Source organism: Heptranchias perlo, chromosome 1, assembly GCF_035084215.1.
Source record: "Heptranchias perlo isolate sHepPer1 chromosome 1, sHepPer1.hap1, whole genome shotgun sequence".
Lineage (NCBI taxonomy): Eukaryota > Metazoa > Chordata > Chondrichthyes > Hexanchiformes > Hexanchidae > Heptranchias > Heptranchias perlo.
In genome coordinates this window covers 70,483,125-70,508,475 of record NC_090325.1, presented here as the reverse complement: position 1 = coordinate 70,508,475, position 25,351 = coordinate 70,483,125, and the positions used below count along the sequence as shown (strand labels likewise).

Below are 25,351 nucleotides of genomic sequence, written 5' to 3'. Positions count from 1 at the left end.
CTCTTGCCGTTCTCTGAAAGGCCCACTGAGTCACACATCACTGCCTTCTTACGATCAGCAACCCCAAATGCCCCATTCTACACTCTATCGGACCTTCCCACCCAGTGCTTGCTGACCTACATCGAGTCCCAGTCCACCAACGCCTCGATTTTAAAATTTTCACCGTGGTGTTCAAATCCCCGCCATGGCCTCACACCTCCCTATCTCTGTAACCTCCTCCAGCCCTGCAACCCTCCGAGAACTCCGAGTTCCTCCAACTCTGGCCTCTTGTCCAACCCCCACTTCCTTCGCCCCACCTTTGGCGCCTGTGCCTTCAGCCGTCTAGGCTGTAAGATTCTCAAAAGTCACAGATCCCCCAATAAACTCAGAGAAAAACCCTATAGAAATTCACCTTTTCCCTGAGTATGGAAAAACTGTGGACCCTGACTAAAATCCTAAGATGGAAGGATAGGTGAGAGGTCACCAGACGAAATCAATAACACACACACCGTGGAGCTTCATACATGTCTCTGTTTTAATGCAAAACGGACAGCAGGGGGGTCGACAATCACCCCCATTGAAAGAGGTAACTGTTCCAGACATCGTGGGGCCATGCCTTTGTTTTTAAAACAGCATACCACAGATACCACCATCACACGAGAGGACACCACCCACCAGGTGCATGGTTCATACTCCTGTGACTCGGCCAACGTTGTCTACCTCATACGTTGCAGGAAAGGATGCCCCAGAGCATGGTACATTGGCGAGACCATGCAGACGCTGCGACAACGGATGAACGGACACCGCGCAACAATCGCCAAACAGGAGGGTTCCCTCACAGTCGGGGAACACTTCAGCAGTCATGGACATTCATCCACCGACCTTCGGGTAAGCGTACTCCAAGGCGGCCTTCGAGACACACGACAACGCAAAATCGTCGAGCAGAAATTGATAGCCAAGTTCCGCACCCATGAGGACGGCCTCAACCGGGATCTTGGGTTCATGTCACGCTACACGTTACCCCACCAGCGAACAAATGTTATCTGTTTTTAATATAACGGGTCAGTTGCTGTCTTTTCTATGTTTCTACCTCTCTATCTCTGTTTTTTTGGTGATTTGTATATTCGGAGACCTTGCAGGTAACACCTGTCTGTCTGCACACTGATTGCCTTGGCAACGGGCAGTTGAAAAGACTGTCTGTAATCACCAAGCATTGTTCTGTGATTTATAAATGCGATTTCATTTCGAGGATTTCATTTCCACAACATTCACCTGAGGAAGGAGGAAGCCTCCGAAAGCTTGTGAATTTAAAATAAAATTGCTGGACTATAACTTGGTGTTGTAAAATTGTTTACAATTTGTTTTTAAAGCAAAACCACCAACACCTAGGACGTTGGATACAAAAGGAAGCCTTATGTGACAAGCTCTAAATCAGAATTAAAACAATGACCCATTGGGAGAAGCAATTTGCAATATGATTGGGACCATCAAAAAGCTATCAAAGAACTTTGTAAGAACTGTTTAAACAGACCATTGTAAGAGAGACATCGACAAGGCGAAAGCTCTCTCTCTCTCTCTGGCTTGCTGGCTCTGGTGGGCTGCTTGTCTTGGTTCTGCCTGTGTCTGGAAAGAAGAGCAGTTTCCAGCAGACAACAAGGAAAGCAGTTCGACAGGGAAGGACAGCAGCTCTAGAAGCAGGCCGACACACAGGAAGAAACCAGAGCAACAGTCCCAGTGACCATCAGACACCTCGCGGCAATAAGGGCCTTACGAAACAACCAACCGAATATTACCACCAACCAACCGGGTAATATTGAGCCACCGCGACCAAAGAAAAACCAACTCGGGAGAAAACCGAAGATCCGCAAAGTTTCCACTCTACAATCTATTTCTGACTTACCTCTGGGTGAATTACTGTCAAGGTTTCGTTTGGTGAGCATTATCCCTGGTCCTTTAGAGTCCAACCTAACTAGTACAGTGGGGTTTGGGAGGGATGAGGTATCTTTCTACTGTAATTTCCCTGGCGTGTACTGAAGTGTTCCCCATTTTATTAGAGTGTTAAGATTGTTTTGTTGTATTTCCTCTCTTGAATAAAGGTCAAAGTTTCTTGCACCAAAATCAGTTGTCTGCTGTACTTTGTCACAACCCCCAAATAAGTCCAAGGTCTAGAACCCAGGGAGTGGGAGCGATTCGGACTGCTCAGAAGTCAGAGGTGAAGCTGACACACATGACCACCCCCTACAAGGCCCTAAACTCTGGAATTCCCTCCCCAAACCTCTTCGCTTCTCCTCCTTTAAGACACTGCTTAAATCTACCTCTTTGACCAGGCATTTGGTCACCTGTCCTAATGTCTCCTTCTTTGACTGTCAATTTTTGTCTGATTACGCTCCTGTGAAGCACCTTTGCATGTTTTACTACGTTAAAGGGGCTATATAAATGCAAGTTGTTGTTGTCATGCAAAATAAAAAGTTTTGCAATTAATAAGCAATCTTACAAGCAATTAAAAAATACTAATATGCCTGTCTAAGATAGCATCACCTTTCAGAAAAAGCTTTGTGAAATACAAAAATTCAGAAAGACAGATGTTGACCAGAGAAAACTGATAGATGATTGACAGAAAGAGTTCAGAAAAGTTCGAGAACTCCAGCAACCAGAGATAAGCAGATAATTCAGTGCATCACAGGTATGTAAGAGTTCCTGAGAATTAAAGCAAGGTTAGTGCTACCAAGAGAACATATACCAGAAGGCAGACAAACTATTACCATAACAGATGGAGATTCATCACATCTATTCCCTGGAGGTGAATCCAGGATCCCAGATGGAGGAAAGACCACCAACCCTATTGCATTGACTCAGAGGAGAGTATGTATAAAATCTGAAAATCCTTGCCAAAGCTGCAAGCTTATCATCGATAAATCGAACTAACTAGACTTTTAATATAGCTATTCAAAGCTGTTAATATGCCAAGTATATAAAGTCTAGTCTAAACTAGCCTTGTTGACTTTATATGAATCTTGGACATTTTACACAATGCCAACTTGTAATACGTACAGCTCAGCCGTGTGTGGACACGACACATCTGTTATTGTGATACACCTAAACTGCCTTTGTAACCTCATATTAATTCCATCAGTTAATAACATCTACCCAAGTACTTTTTATTAAGATGTTGCTAATTGCATGTCTATTAATAAAGAAATATTAGTTTACGATTTCATGGTCTGACCTCCTCTTTGGTGACTTTCGTAAGACTCATTCAGTAGCTGATGAGTCCTAAAACGGGGTTGATGGTGTAAATGTTAATATAATTTGGCCTTTAAGATTATGAAGAGTTGTATAAGCGATGAATTTTGTGACATGATAATACAAGATAATCACAAAAAGAATTAAAAAGGGAGAATAACATTTTAAAAAAAAAACTAGAGAGTAGTTAGAATGTGGGATTCCCTGTCACAAATCATTGTTTAAAAAGGAATTAGAAAGTTGCTTGAAAAAGCAAAATATTAAAGACCACTAGGAGAGAGATTAAACTAGTGTCTCTTTAAGAAAGAGCATCTTCCACAATTTTTCCCTGGGAATATCGTAATGGCATGGCCAATTCTGAGAGAGAATTCAAGCGCAGCTTCATTCGTTAACCAGAGGATCAATACTGAATGAAAAGTCATGTAAGCTCAGTCAATACAATGGGGTAGGGGGGGGAATGGGGAAAATCAGGAATCCCAGATCAATGGGACCACAGTTTTGGACAGGAATGCTTGATGGAAAATTAAACAGCGGACAATATCATAAGAAATGCACTAAAAGGGATCTAAAATAGGTTTTCATACACATTTTCTCTCAATGTGTGAAAACCTATTTTTAGATCCTTTTTTGTGCCCTTTTGGAAGAAATTGCTGATGCACATGCAACTTCCGGTGATGTCACACCAGCATATCAGGGAGTATCACACCACCATGACATGCTTCCAGGCTACCCCATTTCTAACATCACAATAAACTAGATCTTTGGAGTAAAATTGGTTCCTCTCAATTGTTGACTCATTTTTCTATCTACTACCTCTCACTTTCCTGCTACCTGGTTAGTTCCTGCCTGCTACCTGATGGGGTTCTGCCTGCCTTCTGGTTCCTTAATGCCTGCTGCCTCCAGTTGCGTCTTAATGCTCTGAAGGGCACAGTTTCTGGAAGAGGGAAGGTGAGCATATCATTTTTGTACACTTCTATTAGCAGTTATTACAGTGTTAGAAATAATCACCACTAGATTTTTAAAAAATCTAAAATAGCCAGTCATCACTTATATGAGAAACTTATAAGGCAGTATTTATTTCAGAGCAAACAATAGCATAGAATTGGATGTAACCTTGTGACATGGGTCAGTAATTGGTTGGGAGGTAGAAGATAGAGGGTAGGGATAAAGGACAAGGATGTGACAAGTCCTGTTACCCAGAGATAAATATAGATAGAGATAGATATAAATATAGATAGAGATATAGATAATATAAATACATAAATATAAATAATGACTTGGATGAAGGAATAGAGAGTTGTATATCCAAATTTGCAAATGACACTAAGTTAGGAGGCACAGTAAAGTTGTGTGAATGGGAGCATGAAGTTACAAAAGGGACATAGACGGACTCAGTGAGTGGGCAAAACTACGGCAGATAGAGTTCGATGAGCGGAAGTGTGGGTAATCTTGGGATTAGTTCCAATGCCACACCCTGGGTAAGTAGAAGCCAAATATTATGGACGAGAACAGGAGCTGGTAGGAATGGTACAAGTCCAGACACTAATATAGCAGGTAAATGTGTGGAGTAAAATGTGATGGCAATACAGGGAAATAGTGACAAAATAAACAAACCTCAGTCTACGGGTGTGTGGAAACAGATGGCTTCAAGATCTATATGTGACTGCTAGGAGTGAGCCTTTTGAACAAAATGAGACACCTAGAAGTCTTCGCTGGAGAGAGCGGCTACGATATCATAGGTCGCCTTGGGACGGTTTACTTTGTTAAAGGCGCTATATAAATGTATGTTGTTGTTATAGTACAGAGACTGGGTTCAACAACAACACAGGTTGGCAAACAAGGGGAAATAGATTACTTTGCAGACATGGGAAAGATAAAATGCTAATGATAAACTTTTATGAGAAAGGAAATTTGCTAATGAGAGATTAACTTATCTGATCAGGTGCAAATAAAGTGGGAACTGAGCGGATGAGAGACATGATGGGAAGGAAACTAAGTGGGCATCCTCTATTAACCCCCAGGTCAATAGGAAGCTATTAGATCAACCGTGGAGTCAAATAAGCAGGGATCTTTAAAATCAGTTTTTACTTTTTTTTTTGGACGGCGAATCATTAAAAATCAATTCCCTCTAATTTAAGATTGAGATTTCCTATTATTTCCTTGCTAAAAGCAGGTCCAGAAACTGCATCTGTGACATCAGCATGCATGTCTAGATTTTTATTTTGGCAGGAAAAGATATGAAGGCTGTACAACTTCGTTGTTTTTTTTTAAAAAGGGGTCCTGGATCATCTTTAGGTCTAGCAGTGAGGACTATGTTCTGTATACAGCACCAAATATTAGTCTTTCATTCCCAGTTAGGTATGCAGCAAGGATAGCAGTAGACTGATATAATTATCCCACTGATAGTCCCTTGAAGTTATCAATCATAAGCCGACTCAGGTCACATACCAAGACACTGTTACTAAAATTAAGATCGAAACTGTTCAGAAATGAGAAACCTAGATACAAGAGGGGTGAAGAGAGGAGAAAACTACCTGGTAATCAGTAAGCTTAAGCAATGAGTTATGACCTTAGAGAGCAAGGTACAGGAACTTAAAAGGGCAGACAGATGTGAGGGGATTTTTGAAGGTGGGTGGATAATATTAGACTCAGCAAGCCATTTCAGGTAAGTGTTATGGGCCAGGATAGCATCAAATCTCAAGAATGAAACTTCAGCGACCGGAGCTGGAGAATACAATCAGCATCAGCGTTGTTACAACAGGAGACAAGTGCAGAGTAAAGCCAAGGGAAATAAAAACAGCTGGGTTAAGGCTGGCTTTAAAAAAAAGGGAACTACCCAAAAGATATCAACACACAGATATCAGATACTGCCCAACAATGCAAAAAGCAATAATGTCCCAGAAAACAAAATAGCTAGAAAACCAGAAGACAGCCAGGATAAAGACACACATTACTGTTCATGTACAGATTGTCGTTTTAGGTGATTCTTCTCACGAAAGTGGATAGCCATGTGTGTCGTACAGAAAATACTTACAGGAGATTAAGCTGTCTACCTGGAGCTAGACATATCGAAGCAAGGTTAGAAGGGATACTGAAGAGAACAGATAAAGACCCTATGGTAGTACTCCACACAGAAGTAAATGACATGGGGAGAAATAATATAGGGGCCTTAAAGCCACATTTATGAGGATTGGCTCAAAACTCAGATGCAGGATACAGAGTAATGTTCTCTGGTAGACACCCGGTATTTGGGAAAGGAGGAGGGGGTCACCGGAAAACGAGTGGCTGGCAGCATGGTGAAGAACATATGAACATGAGTGGGCCATTCAGCCCCATGAGCCTGTGGACAAAAAAGGACAACTGAGAGGTAAAAGAAGTTGATGCTGTAGGAGGTAGAAAGCTACAAAATGAACTATTCTAGTTAGACATTTCTAATGCTAAAAAATCTAAGCCAACACTGGGGGCATGTTAAAGGCAATCTGGTCAGAATAAATGGCGGTACAGCTTTTTCTATGAAGTGTTTGAAAGGATATGGGAGAACGGGAAAGTGATTTTAATGAGAGATTAGGAATAATAATTGTTGTTCAGATTGAAGAAGGGAAGTAAGTGGTGTACCCAAGGGGTCAGTATTGGGTCCACTTTGGTTGTCAAGATCTGGAAATATACGATTTAGACTTGGGTAAAGGGAACATAGTATCAAAATTTGCCGGCAACACTAAAGGATATAGGTTGGCACACAAAGAGGACTATAAACTCAGGAGGACATGAGATAGGTTAATGGAATGGACAGATGCTATTTATTGTGGTGAAGTGTGAGGTTATGCATTATGAGGTAAAACGAGGAATGGAGAGTTAAGTTTTCCGAGGTCCTTCCTAAACTTCTTTATTCTAGATTTCTCCGTTCTCTCCTTCAGTAAATCCCAACTCCATAGGCCTTCAAGAAGGTCACTGGCCTGACTATTTAGGTATATGTTTGGTGATATGCCCAGGGCAATGAACAGCAAACTCTAGTCTATAAAAGCTAATGGAATTATTCTTATGGCTCGACAGAATGCATCACCTGTCCTCAATAAACAATTGAGCATCATATCAGACTGCATTCTAGTTTTAAATTAGTAAGAAAATTTTAGAAAAAACAAACAAGGGACTGTGACAACCTATATATACAAAACAATTAATTGCAACTGGACCTATTTCCTGTGCCATGATTTTTGTCACACTTGTGAAACTTGGTAACACCTATTTACATTACTTTTAATTGGTCACACTGACACAGGTCCTTTCCTATACTTAGCTTTCAATCTTCCAATATGTGGCACTGCTACTTTTTTATTCTACTATCTCTATTCCTTGGCTGGATACTCCATTATCCTCCTTCCTCGATGCAACAAAGTTCAGGTATTTTATTAAAATAATTAGCAACAAAAAGCCTGTAAATGGTTTAAAATGTTTATAAAGTTTATTTATTTATATTCTACTCAGTTTTTATATTTTGATGGCTCATGTTTACTTGGATTTTCCCTTTTTTTCATGTTCCCAAAAATAATAGCTCTGCTGAGTGCTTCTAGTGTGTAAAAAATTCAGGGAAATACTTGGTGCCTCAGATGAGACTGAAAAAATATTTTAAGCATGGTTGCTGCTGCTCAGAATTAGCTATTTTTGAGGCTTCATGCTCATTCATATTTCTCCATTTTTTGCGCTCCCAAAAAATAAAACAACCAACACCATCGAGGCTGCTGGCTTGTCGTGTGCACCACCTGTTGTGCGCACCACCTGTTGTGCCACGTGGTGCGTGAGAGTAATGTGGTGCACGCAATTGCTATGTGGGAAAGCACTTGGAGCCTTAAAATCCTTCTTTGTATGTTTCTCCCACTCAGGTTTTACAATTTGGTGCCTTAAAAGTGTTCAAGGTTTTCAATTTTAAATAAATAGCCCAATGTTATTATGGCTGCTTTCAATTTATAATATCAAGGAAAGCACTTGGAGCCTTACAGGATCCTTAATCTATTCTAGTTTGTGTCTTCTGCTCAGATTTTACATTTGGTACCTTAAAACGTGCTACGGGTTTTCCATTTTTTGTTACTAATATGAGAAATCTCTGAACCACTGCCAGAAAGGAAATCTGAAATTCTATCTATCTGCTAACCTGCATCTGTAAACATGTTAGATACGCAGCTTCTCTGCTTCTTTCTTTCTAGCTATGATAACTAGCTAAAATCCACCTGCCTTTCTGTGAAGATCTGTTTGTTTAATTCAACCCACTCAGAGGACTGTTTACAGCTCACTCCTTTTTATAGTGCTCAACCCGTTGCCAAGGCTTGCTGGAAAACCTTAACTATCAGCTTCATCCAAAAAAATAACAAGCAGTCATAGAATCTACTCCTGATAAATCTTTTTTTTGTACTAAAATATATATCATTAGTCAAGATTTTGAATTATGCAACATAAACAGGAACGTAGGAATTTAGTGCTAAAATTCAAATTATCAGATCATTTGAACTAAGCAACTTTGAATTAAGAGTAGAAGTTTGTATATACTTGAAAATTGTATGTTAGATACTCCTCTCAAGCTTGTTACCATGAAGACTCTAACAACCAGCTTCACAACATATGTAATTGAATAGGTGGAGGCGGTCAGTGGCTTTTAAAACTCTACTGCATTGTCTCTGAAGGTCAGAGGATGTGGAATCAAGGGGCAAATAGCAGAATGGATAGCAAGCTGGCTACAAAACAGAAAACAGAGAGTAGGGGGTTAAAGGTATTTACTCAGACTAGTGGAAGGTTGGGAAGTGGTGTTCCACAGGGATTGGTGCTGGAACCACTGTTGTTCACAATTTACATAAACGATTTGGATTTGGGAATTAGATGTACAATTTCAAAATTTGATGATGACACCAAATTGAGGGAGGGGGGGAAAAAAGTATAGTTAGCACTGAGGGACACTGCGACAAAATACAAGACCAGGCTAATAAACTTGCAGAATGGGCGTGTAAATGGCAAATAAATTTCAACATGGATAAGTGTGAGGTGGAGGAATAAGGAGGTCACATACTCCTTGGAAAATAAGAGTCTAATGGGGTGGAGGAGCAAAGGGAACTCGGAGTACAGATTCACAAATTATTAAAAAGTAGCAACACAGGTTTACAAGGCACTGGGGCTCATTTTGGAGGAATAGAATTGAAAAGCAGAGAAGTTATGTTAAACTTATATAGTCATGATGTGGAGATGCCGGTGATGGACTGGGGTTGACAATTGTAAACAATTTTACAACACCAAGTTATAGTCCAGCAATTTTATTTTAAATTCACAAGCTTTCGGAGGCTTCCTCCTTCCTCAGGTAAATGTTCAGGAGCTCCTCGAAGCCTACGCATTTATACATATAGAACAATACATGGTGTTTACAGAATGCCCCTGCAACTGCCCGTTGCCAAGGCAATCACCGTGTTCAGACAGAGAATGTGTATGTGAATGTGTATGTTGAATGTGTATTCGGGGGTTCTGCAGGTGACACCTCTCTGTCTGAACACGGTGATTGCCTTGGCAACGGGCAGTTGCAGGGGCATTCTGTAAACACCATGTATTGCTCTATATGTATAAATGCGTAGGCTTCGAGGAGCTCCTGAACATTTACCTGAGGAAGGAGGAAGCCTCCGAAAGCTTGTGAATTTAAAATAAAATTGCTGGACTATAACTTGGTGTTGTAAAATTGTTTACAAAAAACTTATATAGAACCTTGGTTAGACCACACTTAGAATATGGAGCACAGTCTCCGTATTACAAAAAGGATATAGAGGCACTGGAGAAGGTGCAAAAAATATTTACAAGGATGATACCAGAACTGACAGGTTAGAACTATCAGGAAAGACTGAACAGGCTGGGGCTCTTTTCTCTAGAAAAGAGAAGGCTGAGGGGTAACCTAATAGAGGTTTTTAAAATTATGACGGGGAGTATGATAGGGTAGATGTAGAGATGATGTTTCCACTTGTAGGGGAGTCCAAAATTAGGAATCAAATATAAAGATAGTCACAATTAAATCTAATAGGGAATTCAGGAGGAGCTTCTTTACCCAGAGAATGGTTAGAATGTGGAACTTGCTATCGCATGGAGTGGTAGAGGCGATTAACATAGATGCATTTAAGGGAAAGCTAGATAAGTACACGCGTGAGAAAGGAATAGAAGGACATGCTGATAGGGTTAGGTAAAGTGGAGGAGGCTCGTGTGGAGCATAAACACCAACAGGGACAAGTTGGGCTGAATGGCCTGTTTCTGTACTGTATATTCTATGCAATTAAAAAAGGTCAATAACATTGTGGGATTTATAAATAGGAGCATGGAGTACAAGAGCAAAGAGGTAATGATACATGCATGCAAGCCAACAACTAGGCCACAGTTAAGAGTACTGTGTGCAGTTTTGTTCACCACCTTATAGAAAGGACTTCAAAGCCATTGAGAGTGTACAGCATAAATTCACCATCACATTACTAGGGATAAGAAACTATAGTTTGGAGAAACTTGAGATACTGGGACAATTTCCACAGGAGCACAGAAGATCACGAAAGGGTGAAGAGAGAAAGACTATTTCCCCTGGTGTGGAGTCACTGATGTGGTAATCAATTTTAAACTGTCACTACGAGAATAAGGAGAGCAGTTAGGAGGAATTTCTTCATGCAGAGAGTTGTCAGAGCTTGGAATGCTTTGTCACAAGGAGTTGTTGAGGCAGACACCATTATATCTTTTAAAGGGAAAAACGGATAAATATTTGAAGCAGAGGCAGGTACAGGAATATGGAAAGAGTACGGCAATGGATTAATTTTGGATTGCCCTACTAAAGAGCTGAAACAGACATGAGGGCTGAATTGTCATCTTCTAAACAGTAAACTTTTATGTTTCTATGGATCTTCAGATATATAGCCAAAGAGCTAGAGCACAAATCCCAGAAAGTAATAGAGTCTGTACAAGACACCACTAGGGCCACACCTGGAGCACTGCTATATCTGCGTTGAAAGATTTAAGTCTGGTTCAAGAAGGGGCAGGTCAGGATCCTTTGACAGACAGCTCTGTAACCAGCAACTTTCAGGTTGTAGGGTTTAAATTTGTGTTCCCGTGTGCAGCTCACTCGTCAGTCTGAAGCTATCAGGCATAAAAGCCTAGTCAAAGGACTGTGGTAGCGAGTAGCCATTTAGGAAGTAAGCAACTGTGTTTTGAAGGTCAGTCTTCTGTTGAGGTTTAGCACAGGAAATGCATCTTTGTTGTTTTTGACACTGATTAGTGAAGAAAAAAGCTTTTTGTAACTATACTGTTAGTACTGAGTAGTGTTCTTTTACCTGTTTTATATTCAATAAGTGTTTCTAGTAATGCATAGCCTGAACCACTGTCTGATAGAACCACTCATCAAAGTCAAGGAGATCATATGGCAGCATGTGACATAGCCTTTAAGTCAGTACAATGATAAAGGTTCTCTGTTCAGCCCTCGAATCTTGCCACACTTACCTAATTATTGGGCAGGTTATGGCACATTCTGGTTCGCGGGGGCTGGGAAGTCAGTTTAAGGAGCGACCAGTGACATTGAACTCAAAGAAATAACTAGTATAAAACCCCCAAAACTTAGTGTTATTAGTTTATGGGGCAAGCTGGAAGTACTGCATAGGAAAGTTAAGTACTGGAAAAGATTATGTTCCTAATGCTAAAGGATATTTTGATTAGAGATCAATTATAACCTGGATAAAATAATAAGATCAAATTGCAGATTAAAAAGAAAATGAACTAAAATGACTGTACCTTTTTTGTTTAGTGGTCGTTTTCTTACACAAACACAAATTCTTTGTTCATCAATCTAAAAGGAAAACAAAGTTTTAGATGCAGCACAGGCTGTTCTAATAATGTACGCTTCCAGGCCATCAAATCAAACTTGTAGACTTAACCATTGCAGTCACTTAGAACCACTTCTACATAAAATTTTCAGTAGGCTCACTGATGCAAAATATAACTGCAGCCACCTTCTGTAACATTATGGAAAATTATTGCGAAGCTACAGGAAATTTCTGTAAGGTTTGAATGCTACCAAAAACAGGCATTCTGCATTTTAAAAAAATATATATTTATGGCTCTTTAAACCCTAACATGAGGTTACAATGCATCACTCTCATTCAGGATAATCAGACACCGATCAATACGCAATCATACGATCAAATGGTCACATACATATGAAAGTACAAACTGAAGCTTATAAAGCAAGCCTTAAGTAAGCATTTCATTCTGAAGTACCAAACTGCCTTTGCACAACTCAAACAGACTTTATTACTTAAAAAAAAATAATTCTGACAGTTACTAAAAGTGTACAATAACTGTAGAAAGATGTAAATATGTGAACATTACTTTTTGATATGATAAAAACATACACTGCTATAGCGATATCATGCAACTGTCTCCCAACATACAAAATAACACACTTTAAAAAAAACTACTTTCTTAATAATATTTAACCATAAAAACAACTGTACAAAGCAAACTCAAATCAATCCATAATGGATTCTCAGCCTGTTATATCAGTAAAATACACAAACAACATACTTGCTTAAACATGTAACTTACTGGATCAGCAGCCGTAAGAGGTCTGTAGTCAAGACTTGATCTAAATTCTCTTATCATGCACATAATTTCCCAGTTTGGATTTGTAGAATCAACATCCTGTTATATTAAACACACAATTACTGAAGTAGTCATTCACAATAACTAGATTATAGCTGAGTAAAGGAAGACTGTTTGCATCGGTAATCCTGGTTTTCCAAATCTTCTGCTTCAATACATGAAGGAGTCAAAATATAGATAGATAACATTTTCCAGGAAACTATTTGCATAAAGTGAACTCAATAAATCATTTAAGATATTGGAGTGACAAATTATTGTCCAACAGGCTATTTACACACCACCAGCTCTCAACATTACCAGCTTTGAAAGGAGCCAAAGCTATTGAGGAAAGACTGCATCAACTTGGCAAAAAGTTGTAGAATTAGAATCACAAGAGCACACAGTACTCATTTTGGGGGAACAAAAAATTGAGGGAATTAATACTCCATCTCACTCACCCTTACCAGAACAGCAAATCATTGGTTTGATTTTAGGGGTACCAAAAGTCCTATAGTATTTTACCCAAAATGCAATTCTTTACTTATTCCTGGTCATCATGTATTGGCAGTGGGTGCAAGACTGTAAAACATCACAGCAAATCATACATTCAAACATCAACATGCACAACACTTCCAGCTGGATATCCGACTATAGTCAGAAGTAGCACCAAGGCCATTTTCCTCCCGTCCCTTATCAGGGACAATGAAGCCAATCATGGTATCCCATTGCTACCCAGTTGAGATCAGCTAACGCAGGAGACCAGGGATTGAACCCGGTATCTTCTTGATTTGTTTAGCTCAGGACCACTTTTCATTGTTAATAATGTCAGTTAACAATGTCAACTGACAGAAATTCTGGATGTGCAGCTCACGTCCTAGCCATTTTCCTGTTCCTTAGACTAATATCCAGTGGTAGTACATAGAAATTTTCCAAACTCAATCAGAGCCAAAAGTGGTACGAGGGGCTAAGGAACTTCCCTGGTGACGGTGGTAGGAGAGAACAATTCCAAGAGTTTACATGAGCAACACAACATCTTTTACCTCCTGATTACAGTCAGTGTTGCCAATAACTGGGAGTAGGTTGCTAATCACCTGGGGCATAAGTAACTTACTACAGATACAAATAAAACATACACAAAAGGTAAGACCTACCTGAGTTGAACTGGAGGGTAGTGGTGAAAAAAGACAAGCATTTTGTGCAATTAACAAACACAAACCTGTGCTCTTTTTTCCCTCATCTCTTGTTGCTGTATTCTTCGCTTTTCACGTTTTTCTTGGAGTTTTTCAACTTCTTTCACACAATTTGATTTTCTGCGTGCTGAAAGATTCATTTGTCAGCATAGTACTTATGCATTTGGTCAGTCATGTGATGATCAATTGGCTGAAGTTATTCAGAGCACTATAAACAAGTGCAATTTTGTTGACTTTAAAATTCAACTTTAGGTACTAAGAAAAACACATACTAAGAAATTGATTAATCAGTGCTGAAAATAGATACTTATGGTTTCATATACTTTGTGATCTGATACAACAAAATCTATGTTTTGTACAAATTAATTGAAATATATTTTTCAAGCATTCTTCTAATTAAAACTACAAAGAGATATCAAAGTTCTGTGCAGTAATATACTAAATCATTTTAATTAAGAAGTCACAATTATTAATCCTCTTGCATGAACGTCATCACACAAGAACACAGAGCACACCAACAGGATGTGTGAGCATGGCCAGTTACTGTGCCTCAAAAACATGAATAATTTATGTAACTAGGAGTTGAAGAAAAATTAACTAGTGCATAGCTAAGGCTCCGTGTCGCAGATTGGTAGGATACAAGTTTCTGTCCATGCAGCAAGTTCCTAATCTAAACTTTCCCATTACAGAAAAAGCAAACTAACAAAAACATGATGTGGAGATGCCGGTGATGGACTGGGGTTGACAATTGTAAACAATTTTACAACACCAAGTTATAGTCCAGCAATTTTATTTTAAATTCACAAGCTTTCGGAGATTTCCTGAGGAAGGAGGAAATCTCCGAAAGCTTGTGAATTTAAAATAAAATTGCTGGACTATAACTTGGTGTTGTAAAATTGTTTACAATTAACAAAAACAAGAACTGGAACAAACAATGAGTCATGTCAGGTCATTGTTTTACATCTCCTAGATTTTCCATCTTGACCAGCAGGAATGGTCACCAATACATGGAGAAAAAATATTTGAAAAGTAACAAATTTCAAGGCTTTAATGTAGTCTCACAGTTATATAACAGTTATAAACAATTCCAGCTTTGTTTTGAGTTTGGCCAGTTTAGAACCTGGCTGCAGATTGCCAGCAAAGAGGGATTTAGTGCATTCCCTTAATGTTACAGGAATATTTGAGATTTATTTTACAGGGCCTTCCTGAATGCACAGTATCCATGAAATGCTGCCTTTTAAGAGAAAGAGTGGTAAAGGGGAATGTGGGTCCAGTAAAGGCTACAGCAGATAACGAGGAAATGTTGAATGAGTGCTTTGTATTAGTTTTCACAGTGGAGGAAGACAACAAAATATCAGCAGTACAAGAGAACCCAACAAGTAAAAATAATGATAATGGAGAAAATAATGGGATTTCAGATAGACAATTCTCCAGGACCAGATGGTTTCCATCCCAGGTTATTAAAAAAAGTGAGGAAATTGCAGATGTATTAGTCATAATTTTCCAAAGCTCTCTAGATTTGGAAATTGTGCCTTTGGATTACAAAATTGAAAATTTTATTTAAGATGCTAGTTATTTAAGAAACCAGGTAACTACAGATCTGTCAGTTTAACATCAATTGTGGGGAAGTTACTGGAATCCATCATCAGAGACACAGTGACTGAGCACTTGGACAAGTATCACTTGATCAAAGAGAGTCAGCATGGATTTGTGAAGGGTAGGTCATGTCTGGCTAAATCTAATTATGTTTTTTTGAGGCTGTCACTAGCATGGTGGATGGGGGAGCGTCTATGGATGTTGTCTAAATGGACTTCCAGAAGCCATCTGATAAGGTTCCACACAAGAGATTATTACCAAAAATAAGAGCGCAAGGAATTGGGTTAATAACTGGTTAGGAGATAGGAGTCAGAGAGTAGGGGTAAAGGGTTTGTTCTCTGATTGGTGGGATGTGACAAGTGGTGTTCCCATGGATCTATACCAGGGCCTCAGCTTTTCACCATACATATTAATGACTTGGATGAAGGAATAGAAAGTTTTTCATCCAAGTTTTCAGATTACACTAAATTAGCAGGCACAATAAGTCGTGTGGATGGGAGCAGGAAGTTGCAAAAGGAAACAGACAAAATGAGTGGGCAGAACTACGGCAGATGGAGTTCAGCGTGAGGTTATCCACTTTGGATCTCAAAGACAAATTGGAATATTTTCTTAATGGTGAGACTAGGAACTGCAAAGGAGCAAAGGGATTTAGGTGTCCATGTACACAGATTACGAAAAGCTAATGCACAGGTACAAAAAAGTAATCAAAAAGGCTAATGGAATGTTGGCCTTTATTTCAAGGGGGTTTGAATTCAAAAGTGAGGAAGTGATACTTCAGTTGTACAGAGCCTTGGTCAGAACCCATCTTGAGTACCGCGTTCAGTTTTGGGCACTGAACCTTAGGAAATATATATTAGCCTTGGAAGGGGTACAACAAAGAATCACCAGAACTACAGCAGGGTTGGAAGGGTTAAATTATGAGAACAGGTTGCATAAGCTTGGTTTGTATTCCCTTGAGTTTAGAAGATTGAGGGGTGAATTAATGAGATGTTTAAAATAATAAAAGGGAATCAATAGGGTAGATTTCCTCTGGTGGAGGAATCCAGAACAGGGGGGCACAAACTTTTGGTAGGAAGAATAAGGAGACCACATACTCCTTGGAAAATAAGAGTCTAAATGGGATTAAGGAGCAGAGGGATCTGGGGGTACAGATACACAAATCACTAAAAGCAGTGACGCAGGTTAAAAAGGCCATAAAAAAAGCAAATCAAGCACTTGGATTAATTTTTATCGGGATAGAATTGAAAAGCAGAGAAGTTATATTAAACTTGTATAGAACGTTGGTTAGACCACATTTGGAGTACTGTGAACAGTTCTGGTCTCCACATCATAAAAAGGATAGAGACACTGGAGAAGGTGTAAAAAGAATTTACTAGGATGATACCAGAACTGAGAGGTTATAGCCATCAGGAAAGATTGAACAGGCTGGGGCTCCTTTCTCCAGAAAAAAGACTGAGGGGTGATCTGATAGAGTTCTTTAAGATCACGAAAGGGTTCAATAGGGTAGACGTAGAGAAAATGTTTCCACTTGCGGGGTAGAACAGAACTAGGGACCATAAATATAAGATATTCACTACTAAATCCAATAGGGAATTCAGGAGAAACGTCTTTACCCAGTGAATGGTTAGAATGTGGAACTCGCCATCACACTGAGTAGTTGAGGCAACTAGCATAGATGCATTTAAGGGGAAGCTAGATAAACACACGAGGGAGAAAGGAATAGAAGGATATGCTGATAGGGTTAGATGAAATAGAGAGGGAGGAGGCTCATGTGGAACATAAACACTGGCATGCACCTGTTGGGCCAAATGGCCTGTTTCTATGCTGTACATTCTAGGTAATTTAATATAATCTTAAAATTAGAGCTAGGCCATTTAAGAGTGAAATCATGAAGCAATTTTTCACATAAAGGATAGTGGAAATCTAGAATTTGCTCCCCCAAAAGGCTGTGGATGTTGGGTCGATTGAAATTTTCAAGACTGAGATCGATGGAGTTTTGTTAGATAAGGCTATCAAGGGATATGGAGCAAAGGCAGGTAAATGGAGTTGAGTTACAGATCAGCCATGATCTAACTGAATAGCGGAAAAGGCTTGCGGGACTGAATGGCCTACTCCTATTCCCATGTTCAATTTGCTCCATATTTGTACATTCTTGTCAGACAGTCAATGGTACAAGAATGATATAAGATGGGAAGAAACAGAAAATAAAAGTAGAAAAATAAAAAAGCAAATAAGCAAGATTTAAAATTACACAACGTACATTTATATAGCACCTTTAAAGTAGTAAAATATCCCAAGGCACTTCACAGGAGCGTCATCAAACAAAATTTGACACCTAGTCACATAAAGAGATATTGATCAAGCTCAGTCAAAGAGGTGGGTTTTAAGGAGCGTCTTAAAGGAGAGAGAGGTGGAGAGGTTTATGGAGGGAATTCCAGAGCTTTGGGCCCAGGCAGCTGAAGTCACGGCCACCAATGGTGGAGTGAATAAAATTGGGGATACGCAAGAGACCAGAATAGGAGGAACATAGAGATCGCGGAGGGTTGTAGGGCTGGAGAAGGTCACAGAGATAGGGAGGGACTTGAAAACAAGGATGAGAATTTAAAAATTAAGGTGTTCCCGGACCAGCAGCCAACGTAGGTCAGCAAGCACAGGGGTGATGGGTGAACGAACTTGGTGCGAGTTAGGAGACGGGCAGCATAGTTTTGGATGAAGCTCTTTCAGTCCTTCAGTAATATCAGTCTAACATGACTTAGTAGATATTTTTGCTGTGAATAGTGTTCCATACATAAAAATTTCTCAGGCCTTGCACGTTGGGCGACAAGCCAAAGTGTTGTATACAGATCAAGCAGGATCCGGGGATGGAAGAATAATTAGACTAGGTAGGGGGTGAGGGAAAAGAGAGAGAGAGAAAGAAAAAGAGGGTCAAGGAAAGAGGAGTGAGAGTGTGATGAGGATGATAAGGGGTATAATAAAATATCTCAGGGGAGCAGCAACATCTTGAATCAAAGACCTCCACACCCCCAGTAATAAAAACAGTCCTCTGTTGCTGTGCTGGCAGAGTGTTCAAAAGGAGAGAGGAATGCAGCTAAACAAATGTTTTTGAAATGACTTTTCAAAAACTTAACTGGTATGATCCCTTGAACTGAAAAAACAATATAGAGGGCAGATCAATGGACCAGTGTGCTCTGCATATGCAGCTCTGCAGAGACACCCAGTGATCAAAGCCTGCAAGTGCATGCAGGCCAACAGATTTTTATTAAATTCTGTCCTGATTTAACAGTTTTGATGCTACTAAAGTTAAGATTAACATTAGCTAGAACTTAACATTGAAAACTCGTATCTCCAGTGCCACCTACACGAATAACAGGTATTGCAGGTAAATTATAATGGAATAGTGCCATGAAGACAGATGATATAGAAGTTTCCAATGCATATTAAAATAGAATGTTATGATTTACTGACCATTTTTAATACAGTTGATCTCCTGTGGCATTGCATATGGTGAGTTAGAATATGATTACTGTCTTACCAGTCTCTACTGTATTCATGTTGCTGTTTCTTTCTTGCTCTCCCTTCTGCTTCTCTTCCTTTAACTTTTTGCTTCTCTCTGTCATCTTCTGTTCTCTGTCTGTCTTTGGTTTTGCTTTCGGGTGGATGGTGTGGCATGGAAAGGAGCCACCGACTGAAGAATACATTTTACATTTGAAGGTTGTGGGGAAAATGTGGCCCTCAGTAGCTCTCTTCCCATCCCTTCCCCATACTTCCCTCACCCGTTCGCTCCGATTAATGTTCTATATCTCTTCACCTTCCTTCCACCACCTTACTCCCATCACTACCCCACCCCTTTAAACTACCTGCTCAACCCCTGTAACTTGCCCTTTCCCTTGGTCTGCTATCATTTACCTCACCCGTAACCCTCCATTAATTCCCCCCTCCTCCATCCTCCATCCTCATCTGCTCCAGCTAAGGGTGGGTGGTTAGAGGCCTCCTCACTCTCAACTAGTTTCCCTCCTCCCCTTCCCTTCCTACCTGTTGCCCATCAAATTTGCTTTCAAATATCAACTTGTTTTTTTTGTAAAGAATGAGAAATGACACCGCCTGTCTGCCTTTCTCAGTTTCATAGGTGTTACGAATTAGAATCTCTCACGTGTAACCTATTAGCATTGACCTTTTCGGTCAACAAAACACAAGTGAGATAATTAGTTGGCTTCAAAATTCAACTGCTGTTTACTTTAAATTGTTGTAACATTTCATCTTTCTTTCTCACCCCCAACCCCCAGTCTCTCTTTCTCTGGTATAAGCAATATTTGGCTTTCATTTTTTTTAAAAAAACACTCAACAGAACATAGGCAAGATATTGAATTGGCTTCAAATTTAGCTGGTGTATTTTTGAAAATTACGTTAAGACATTTTCTCCTCCTCACAGCTTCTCTATCACATACCCACCTCTCCTCTAACTCATCTGTCTGTCTCACCTTGACCCGAGTCTTTCTCTTACCATCTAAAGTTTATATGACATAAAAAAGGCGACACAAGCGTGTGATCAGATACTGTCATTTTTTATCTCTCATGTACAAATACGTGTTTAAGAAACACAATTAATTTTGCCTCAGTAAATCTTTTGAAATTTTTCCTCTAGCTTTTCTTCAAAATAATTTTGAAAAACTTTGGCAGACAAACTGCTAGAAGCTAAAAATGATTCCTTGATACAGCTAACTGAACAGTACTCGTGTATCCTCGGAAGTTAGATACTCTGCACATGCTCAGCTTGCACAATCCAAATTCAACTCACAGCATCATAGCTTTGGGCAAAAAGATCAACTCCAAGCCTAGGCTTTTGGGACAGGCTGAGGCCTTCAAGTAAGAGCTTTACATAAAGGCATTAAAATACACAAAGACAATACAGTGGATTAGTTCAATCATGTCATTGTGATAATTCGTTTTTAAATTTTCAGTTAAACTCTTTAGAGTTTTCACTTACTGAGGGAAAAAAAAATTCAGAAAGCATGAGAGAATTGTTGTAACCCAGTGACCAAATTGTGCAGAGTAATGAGTTTACATAGGCATTTTTCATTATAAATGTGGACACAGGAATTTATATAAAATTAAGAACAGAGTGTATTACGTTAAAACGGGTACTGAATTACATCCATGCACATCAGTTCAATTATCCTCCACCCTATTACCTGGTTCACCTTCACTTGGTCTCGACTGTGCAATGCCACAGGACATCAACTAGTGTATTTTATATAAGACACACACAGACAATTACATTACACTTACCTGGTGGTGCAAAATCCTTTTTTCCAGATTGGGCTGGAGAGATATCTGAAGCACTACCATTCTGATGAGCAGCTGAAGAATGCTCTGGAAGCTGACTAGGTCTTGATCGTGTTGATACAACTAGGAGAAAGAAAACATAATTACTGCAGTTAGGGAAAATTTCTCAATGTAACAAGTAAGCCACACACTTATATAGAATGTATATCACAGAAATAGGCCCTTCAGCCCAACTGGTTCCTGCCAGTGTTTATACTCCACATGAGCCTCCTCCCACGCTACTTCAGCTAACCCTACCAACATATTCTTCTATACCTTTCTCCCTCATGTGTTTATCTAGCTTCCTCTTAAATGCATCTATGCTATTTGCCTCAGCTACTCCTTGTCGTAGTGAGTTCCACATTCTAACCACTCTCTGGGTAAAGACATTTCTCCTGAATTCCCTATTGGATTTATTAGTGACCATCATATTTATGGCCCCTGGTTCTAGTCTCACCCCCAAGTGGGAATATCTTCTCTACGGCTACCCTATCAAACCCCTTCATAATCTTAAGAGATATCAGGTCACCCCTCAGTCGTCCTTTTTTTTTAAAAAAAAGAGAAAAAATAGCCCCAAGCCTGTTCAATCATTCCTGGTAGATGATACCAGAACAGAGAGGTTATACCTTAGTACAACACAACTGCAAAACTTTCCAAACTCAATTTCAAACAACCCACTGTAAGTTTGAATTTCTTTGAATAAGATCTCTTCTACAGTAAGCCATTCACATGCAATCTGAAACCTGAGCTTCAAAGCCCAAATCCTATCCATTACCAAGGCCACTTATTTCTACCCTTGCAACATCATCCATCTCTGCCTTTACCTGACACCCAACGCTGCTCCTAAAACCCTTATCTGCGCTTTTGTAACTTCCAGGGTTTATCTCTCCAATGTTCTCCTCGCAGCGCTCCCAAGCTGAATCCTTCTATGCTCCAACTTGTCCAAAATGCTTCTGCCTGCATCCTGCACCACAATAGTCTTTAAGGATTTTGGACTTTAATACCAGTTTTAAATAAACTAAAAAGGATGGGCTGGAAACCCTGGATTAATCACTTGCTAAAGAAGCAGAATTTGGTTAAAAGTATTAACGAAAAGATAGAACACAGAACTGTTACTGTTTAGAAGGGGCAGGTTGACCAAGTTCGAAGTTGCTTCAGTCTGTTGAAGGCTAACTGAGACGATGTACTTTCACGGAGATAAGGGGCGAGGTTAAAGATATAAAGATAGTTGCCTAGCTAGGCCTTGAAAAACTATCATACACATTTGCAACTGCTTTTGCATGAGACAGAGACAGAGACAAAGAGAGAGACAGAGACAAAGAGAGAGAGACAGAGACAAAGAGAGAGAGACAGAGACAAAGAGAGAGAGACAGAGACAAAGAGAGAGAGACAGAGACAAAGAGAGAGAGACAGAGACAAAGAGAGAGAGACAGAGACAAAGAGAGAGAGACAGAGACAAAGAGAGAGAGACAGAGACAAAGAGAGAGAGACAGAGACAAAGAGAGAGACAGACAAAGAGAGAGAGAGAGAGAGAGAGAGAGAGATTGTTTTTGCACCAAGGGTATAAAGACAGCCATTTTAGTAAGATCGAGGAGGCAGTCCACGAAACAGACCAGAGATAGGCCAGAAGAACATCACGGAGGATGTCAATGGAGAATTAACCCCTCAGTCTCCTGAAGCAGAAAGAGTTTGACCATTTCGAATAGCACTACTAACTAGGTAGTAAGCATCTCTAAAGCACAACAGTTTTACAGATAATGTCAATAAAACCAACTGTTAGAAACATTTAGAGCCTTGGTTGATCTTACCTCTGGATCACCATAAAGAGCTTTAAAAAAATGTACAATCCCTTCTTACCCATCACCTCTGTCCTCATTCCTAGTGAATTGAATTCAATATCCTTATCCTCATTTGCAAATCACCCCACCTCTAAAACCTCCTTCAGCCAGTGCCTTCTGATCATCATGTCATCCCCATTCCTCCAGCAGTGGCAGGGCCTTCAGCTATCTTGGCCCAACCCTCTCCCTAAACCTCTCTGGTCTTGCCACTTCACTTCCTACCTTGAAAAGCCTTCCAATTTTCAAAATCCATCCATTTGACCATGCCTTTGGTTACTTTTCTATTGCTTAGCATGCTTTTTTCCTCTGTAAAGCATCATGGAAAGTTCACTATGTTAAAGGCACCATATTCAAACTGCAGGGAAATGATGTTTTTTTATTTATTTGACAATAGTAGCATGCCTTTCAAAATTCTATAATGACACACAATTTGCCATATTTGGTGGCATACTGGGCTTGGAAAGTTCATTGGCATTAGACTAAAATGAAAAGCAGTAAAAAAAAGTTAATAAAACTGCCACAATTTAAACACGACATAATGGAATACATAATAGTTTAGGCATAGTACACTGAATAAAACCATTTTTTTTGCAGATACTTTCATATTTCAATTCACTCCAAGAGGCAAGCTACAGAAAATGTTATAAAACTGAAAAGTAACCACGGAACAAATTTAAAGATTAGAATGTTTTGGACTTCAAGATGAAAATAATAAAATCATAGAATGGGCCAAATGGCCTCCTTCTGTGCTGTAACCATCGAGCCTGTGCCGGCTCTTTGTAGGAGCAATCCATTTAGTCCCATTCCCCCTCTCTTTCCCCATAACCCTGCAAATTTTTTCCCTTCAAGTATTTATGGAAAATTCCAATACTTTAACCATAAGGTACCAAATACAAATTGAAATCCTGTTATTTGTGTATTAGTACATTTAGTTTTCAGATACTTGTTCTTCCAATCTTAAGTTTTCACCTTGCTCCATACAGGAAACAAAAACAGAATCCCACTGTACAAAATATAGCTGTTCATTTTTTAATTTTAAAAGCACAAAAAGTACAGTAATATACAAAAAAACTTCACACATTTTATTTTTAGGACCACTTTTACAAACACAAGTAGTTCAAATGTGCTGTAACTGCAAAATATTTGCAAAACTAAAATCGAAACATTTAAAAGAAAACTGTTGATTTAAACAAGTAATGCAAAGATTATGAGCAATGACAAATTTGTAATACTAACTTAAATAAACGTTTACAGTTGACCAAATGAGAAACTAGAATAATCAATGGTGATAAAACCATTAGACCAAGGTTTCGTGCGCATCAACTATAGCTCCCTCACACTATCACTACCCTTGACAACATCAATACTTAGTGTTTAAATAAAAATGCTGAACATGTTGACAGAATAAAAAGGATGTTGAATTAATTATAATTCTTTGTAATGGCTTGATTTTTAAACGTCGTCCTGATAGCAATATATATTCTCTTCAAACTAATTTGTCAAACTGCCAATCTAAAAGAATAAGATTCAAAGAAAAAGACTTGAATCTAGATAGTGCAATAACATTTTCTGAAACTATCCCAAATTACTTCACATACAGTTAAATGACTCTGAAGTACAAGCACTGTGGTGTAGATCAAAGATCAACAAAAACCAAAGCCGGAGATCAATTTCATAATTAGCTATTGGCATCTCAATGAATCTATTTATATGTTATTAAAACAATGGAAAATGCACCATTATTCCAGTTCAAAATTACCTCTGTTATCTTTGGCAGGAGTTTCATTCTTGGGAGCCACAGTTCGGCGATTCTTTAAAAGAAAGCACAAGCAATGTCATAATTTTAAAAGATTAAGATAAAAGAAAGCAGCTCAGGCCACTAAGCCCACTATTTCGAACAGGTCATGCACAATTTGTATTCTTTGATTTTCCCTAACTTATTCAAATTTTCTCAGTGAATATTCAAGAAAAAAAAAACACAACCCTACAGGGGTGGAAAGCAGTGAGGTTTGAACTGGACGAGGGTGTTGAATGCAGAGGTGGGGCAGTTATTGAACAGCTTGACAAAGAGGTGATATCATGGCAGATGGTTTAAAAAAGTCCTCATGGAGGTAACTGGCAAGGGGTGTGGGGTTGTGGTTTCTTCCAGGGATGGAAGGTGATGACAATTTTTTTCTATTCGTTCATGGGATGTGGGCGTCGCTGGCAAGGCCAGCATTTATTGCCCATCCCAAATTGCCCTTAAGATGGTGGTGAGCCGCCTTCTTGAACCACTGCAGTCCGTGTGGTGAAGCTTTTCCCACAGTGCTGTTCGGTAGGGTGTTAGAGGATTTTGACCCAGCAATGATGAAGGAACAGCGACATATTTTCAAGTTGGGATGGTGTGTGACTGGCAGTGGAATGTGCAGGTGGTGTTGTTCCTATGCGCCTGCTGCCCTTGTCCTTCTAGGTGGTCGAGGTCGCGGGTTTGGGAGGTGCTGTCGAAGAAGCCTTGGCGAGTTGCTGCAGTGCATCTTGTGGATGGTACACACTGCAGCCACGGTGCACTGGTGAAGG

General features: G+C 39.5%; 1 protein-coding gene across 5 annotated transcripts in view; it reads right to left on the bottom strand.

Annotated features, from left to right (window-relative positions):
* Window positions 1-25,351, bottom strand: part of kif2a (kinesin family member 2a) — a 163,671-nt gene that overhangs the window by 75,509 nt on the left and 62,811 nt on the right. For 3 of the 5 annotated variants that reach the window (XM_067986515.1, XM_067986533.1, XM_067986524.1), the window contains exons 4-9: window positions 24,555-24,606; window positions 20,922-21,041; window positions 19,168-19,320; window positions 14,066-14,166; window positions 12,814-12,909; window positions 12,001-12,055 (exon numbers count right to left, since the gene is read on the bottom strand). In XM_067986515.1, the coding sequence (XP_067842616.1) occupies window positions 12,001-12,055; window positions 12,814-12,909; window positions 14,066-14,166; window positions 19,168-19,320; window positions 20,922-21,041; window positions 24,555-24,606 (577 nt within the window). The remainder of the gene's footprint in view (window positions 1-12,000; window positions 12,056-12,813; window positions 12,910-14,065; window positions 14,167-19,167; window positions 19,321-20,921; window positions 21,042-24,554; window positions 24,607-25,351) is intronic. The other 2 variants (XM_067986543.1, XM_067986548.1) reach the window with 1 other exon arrangement.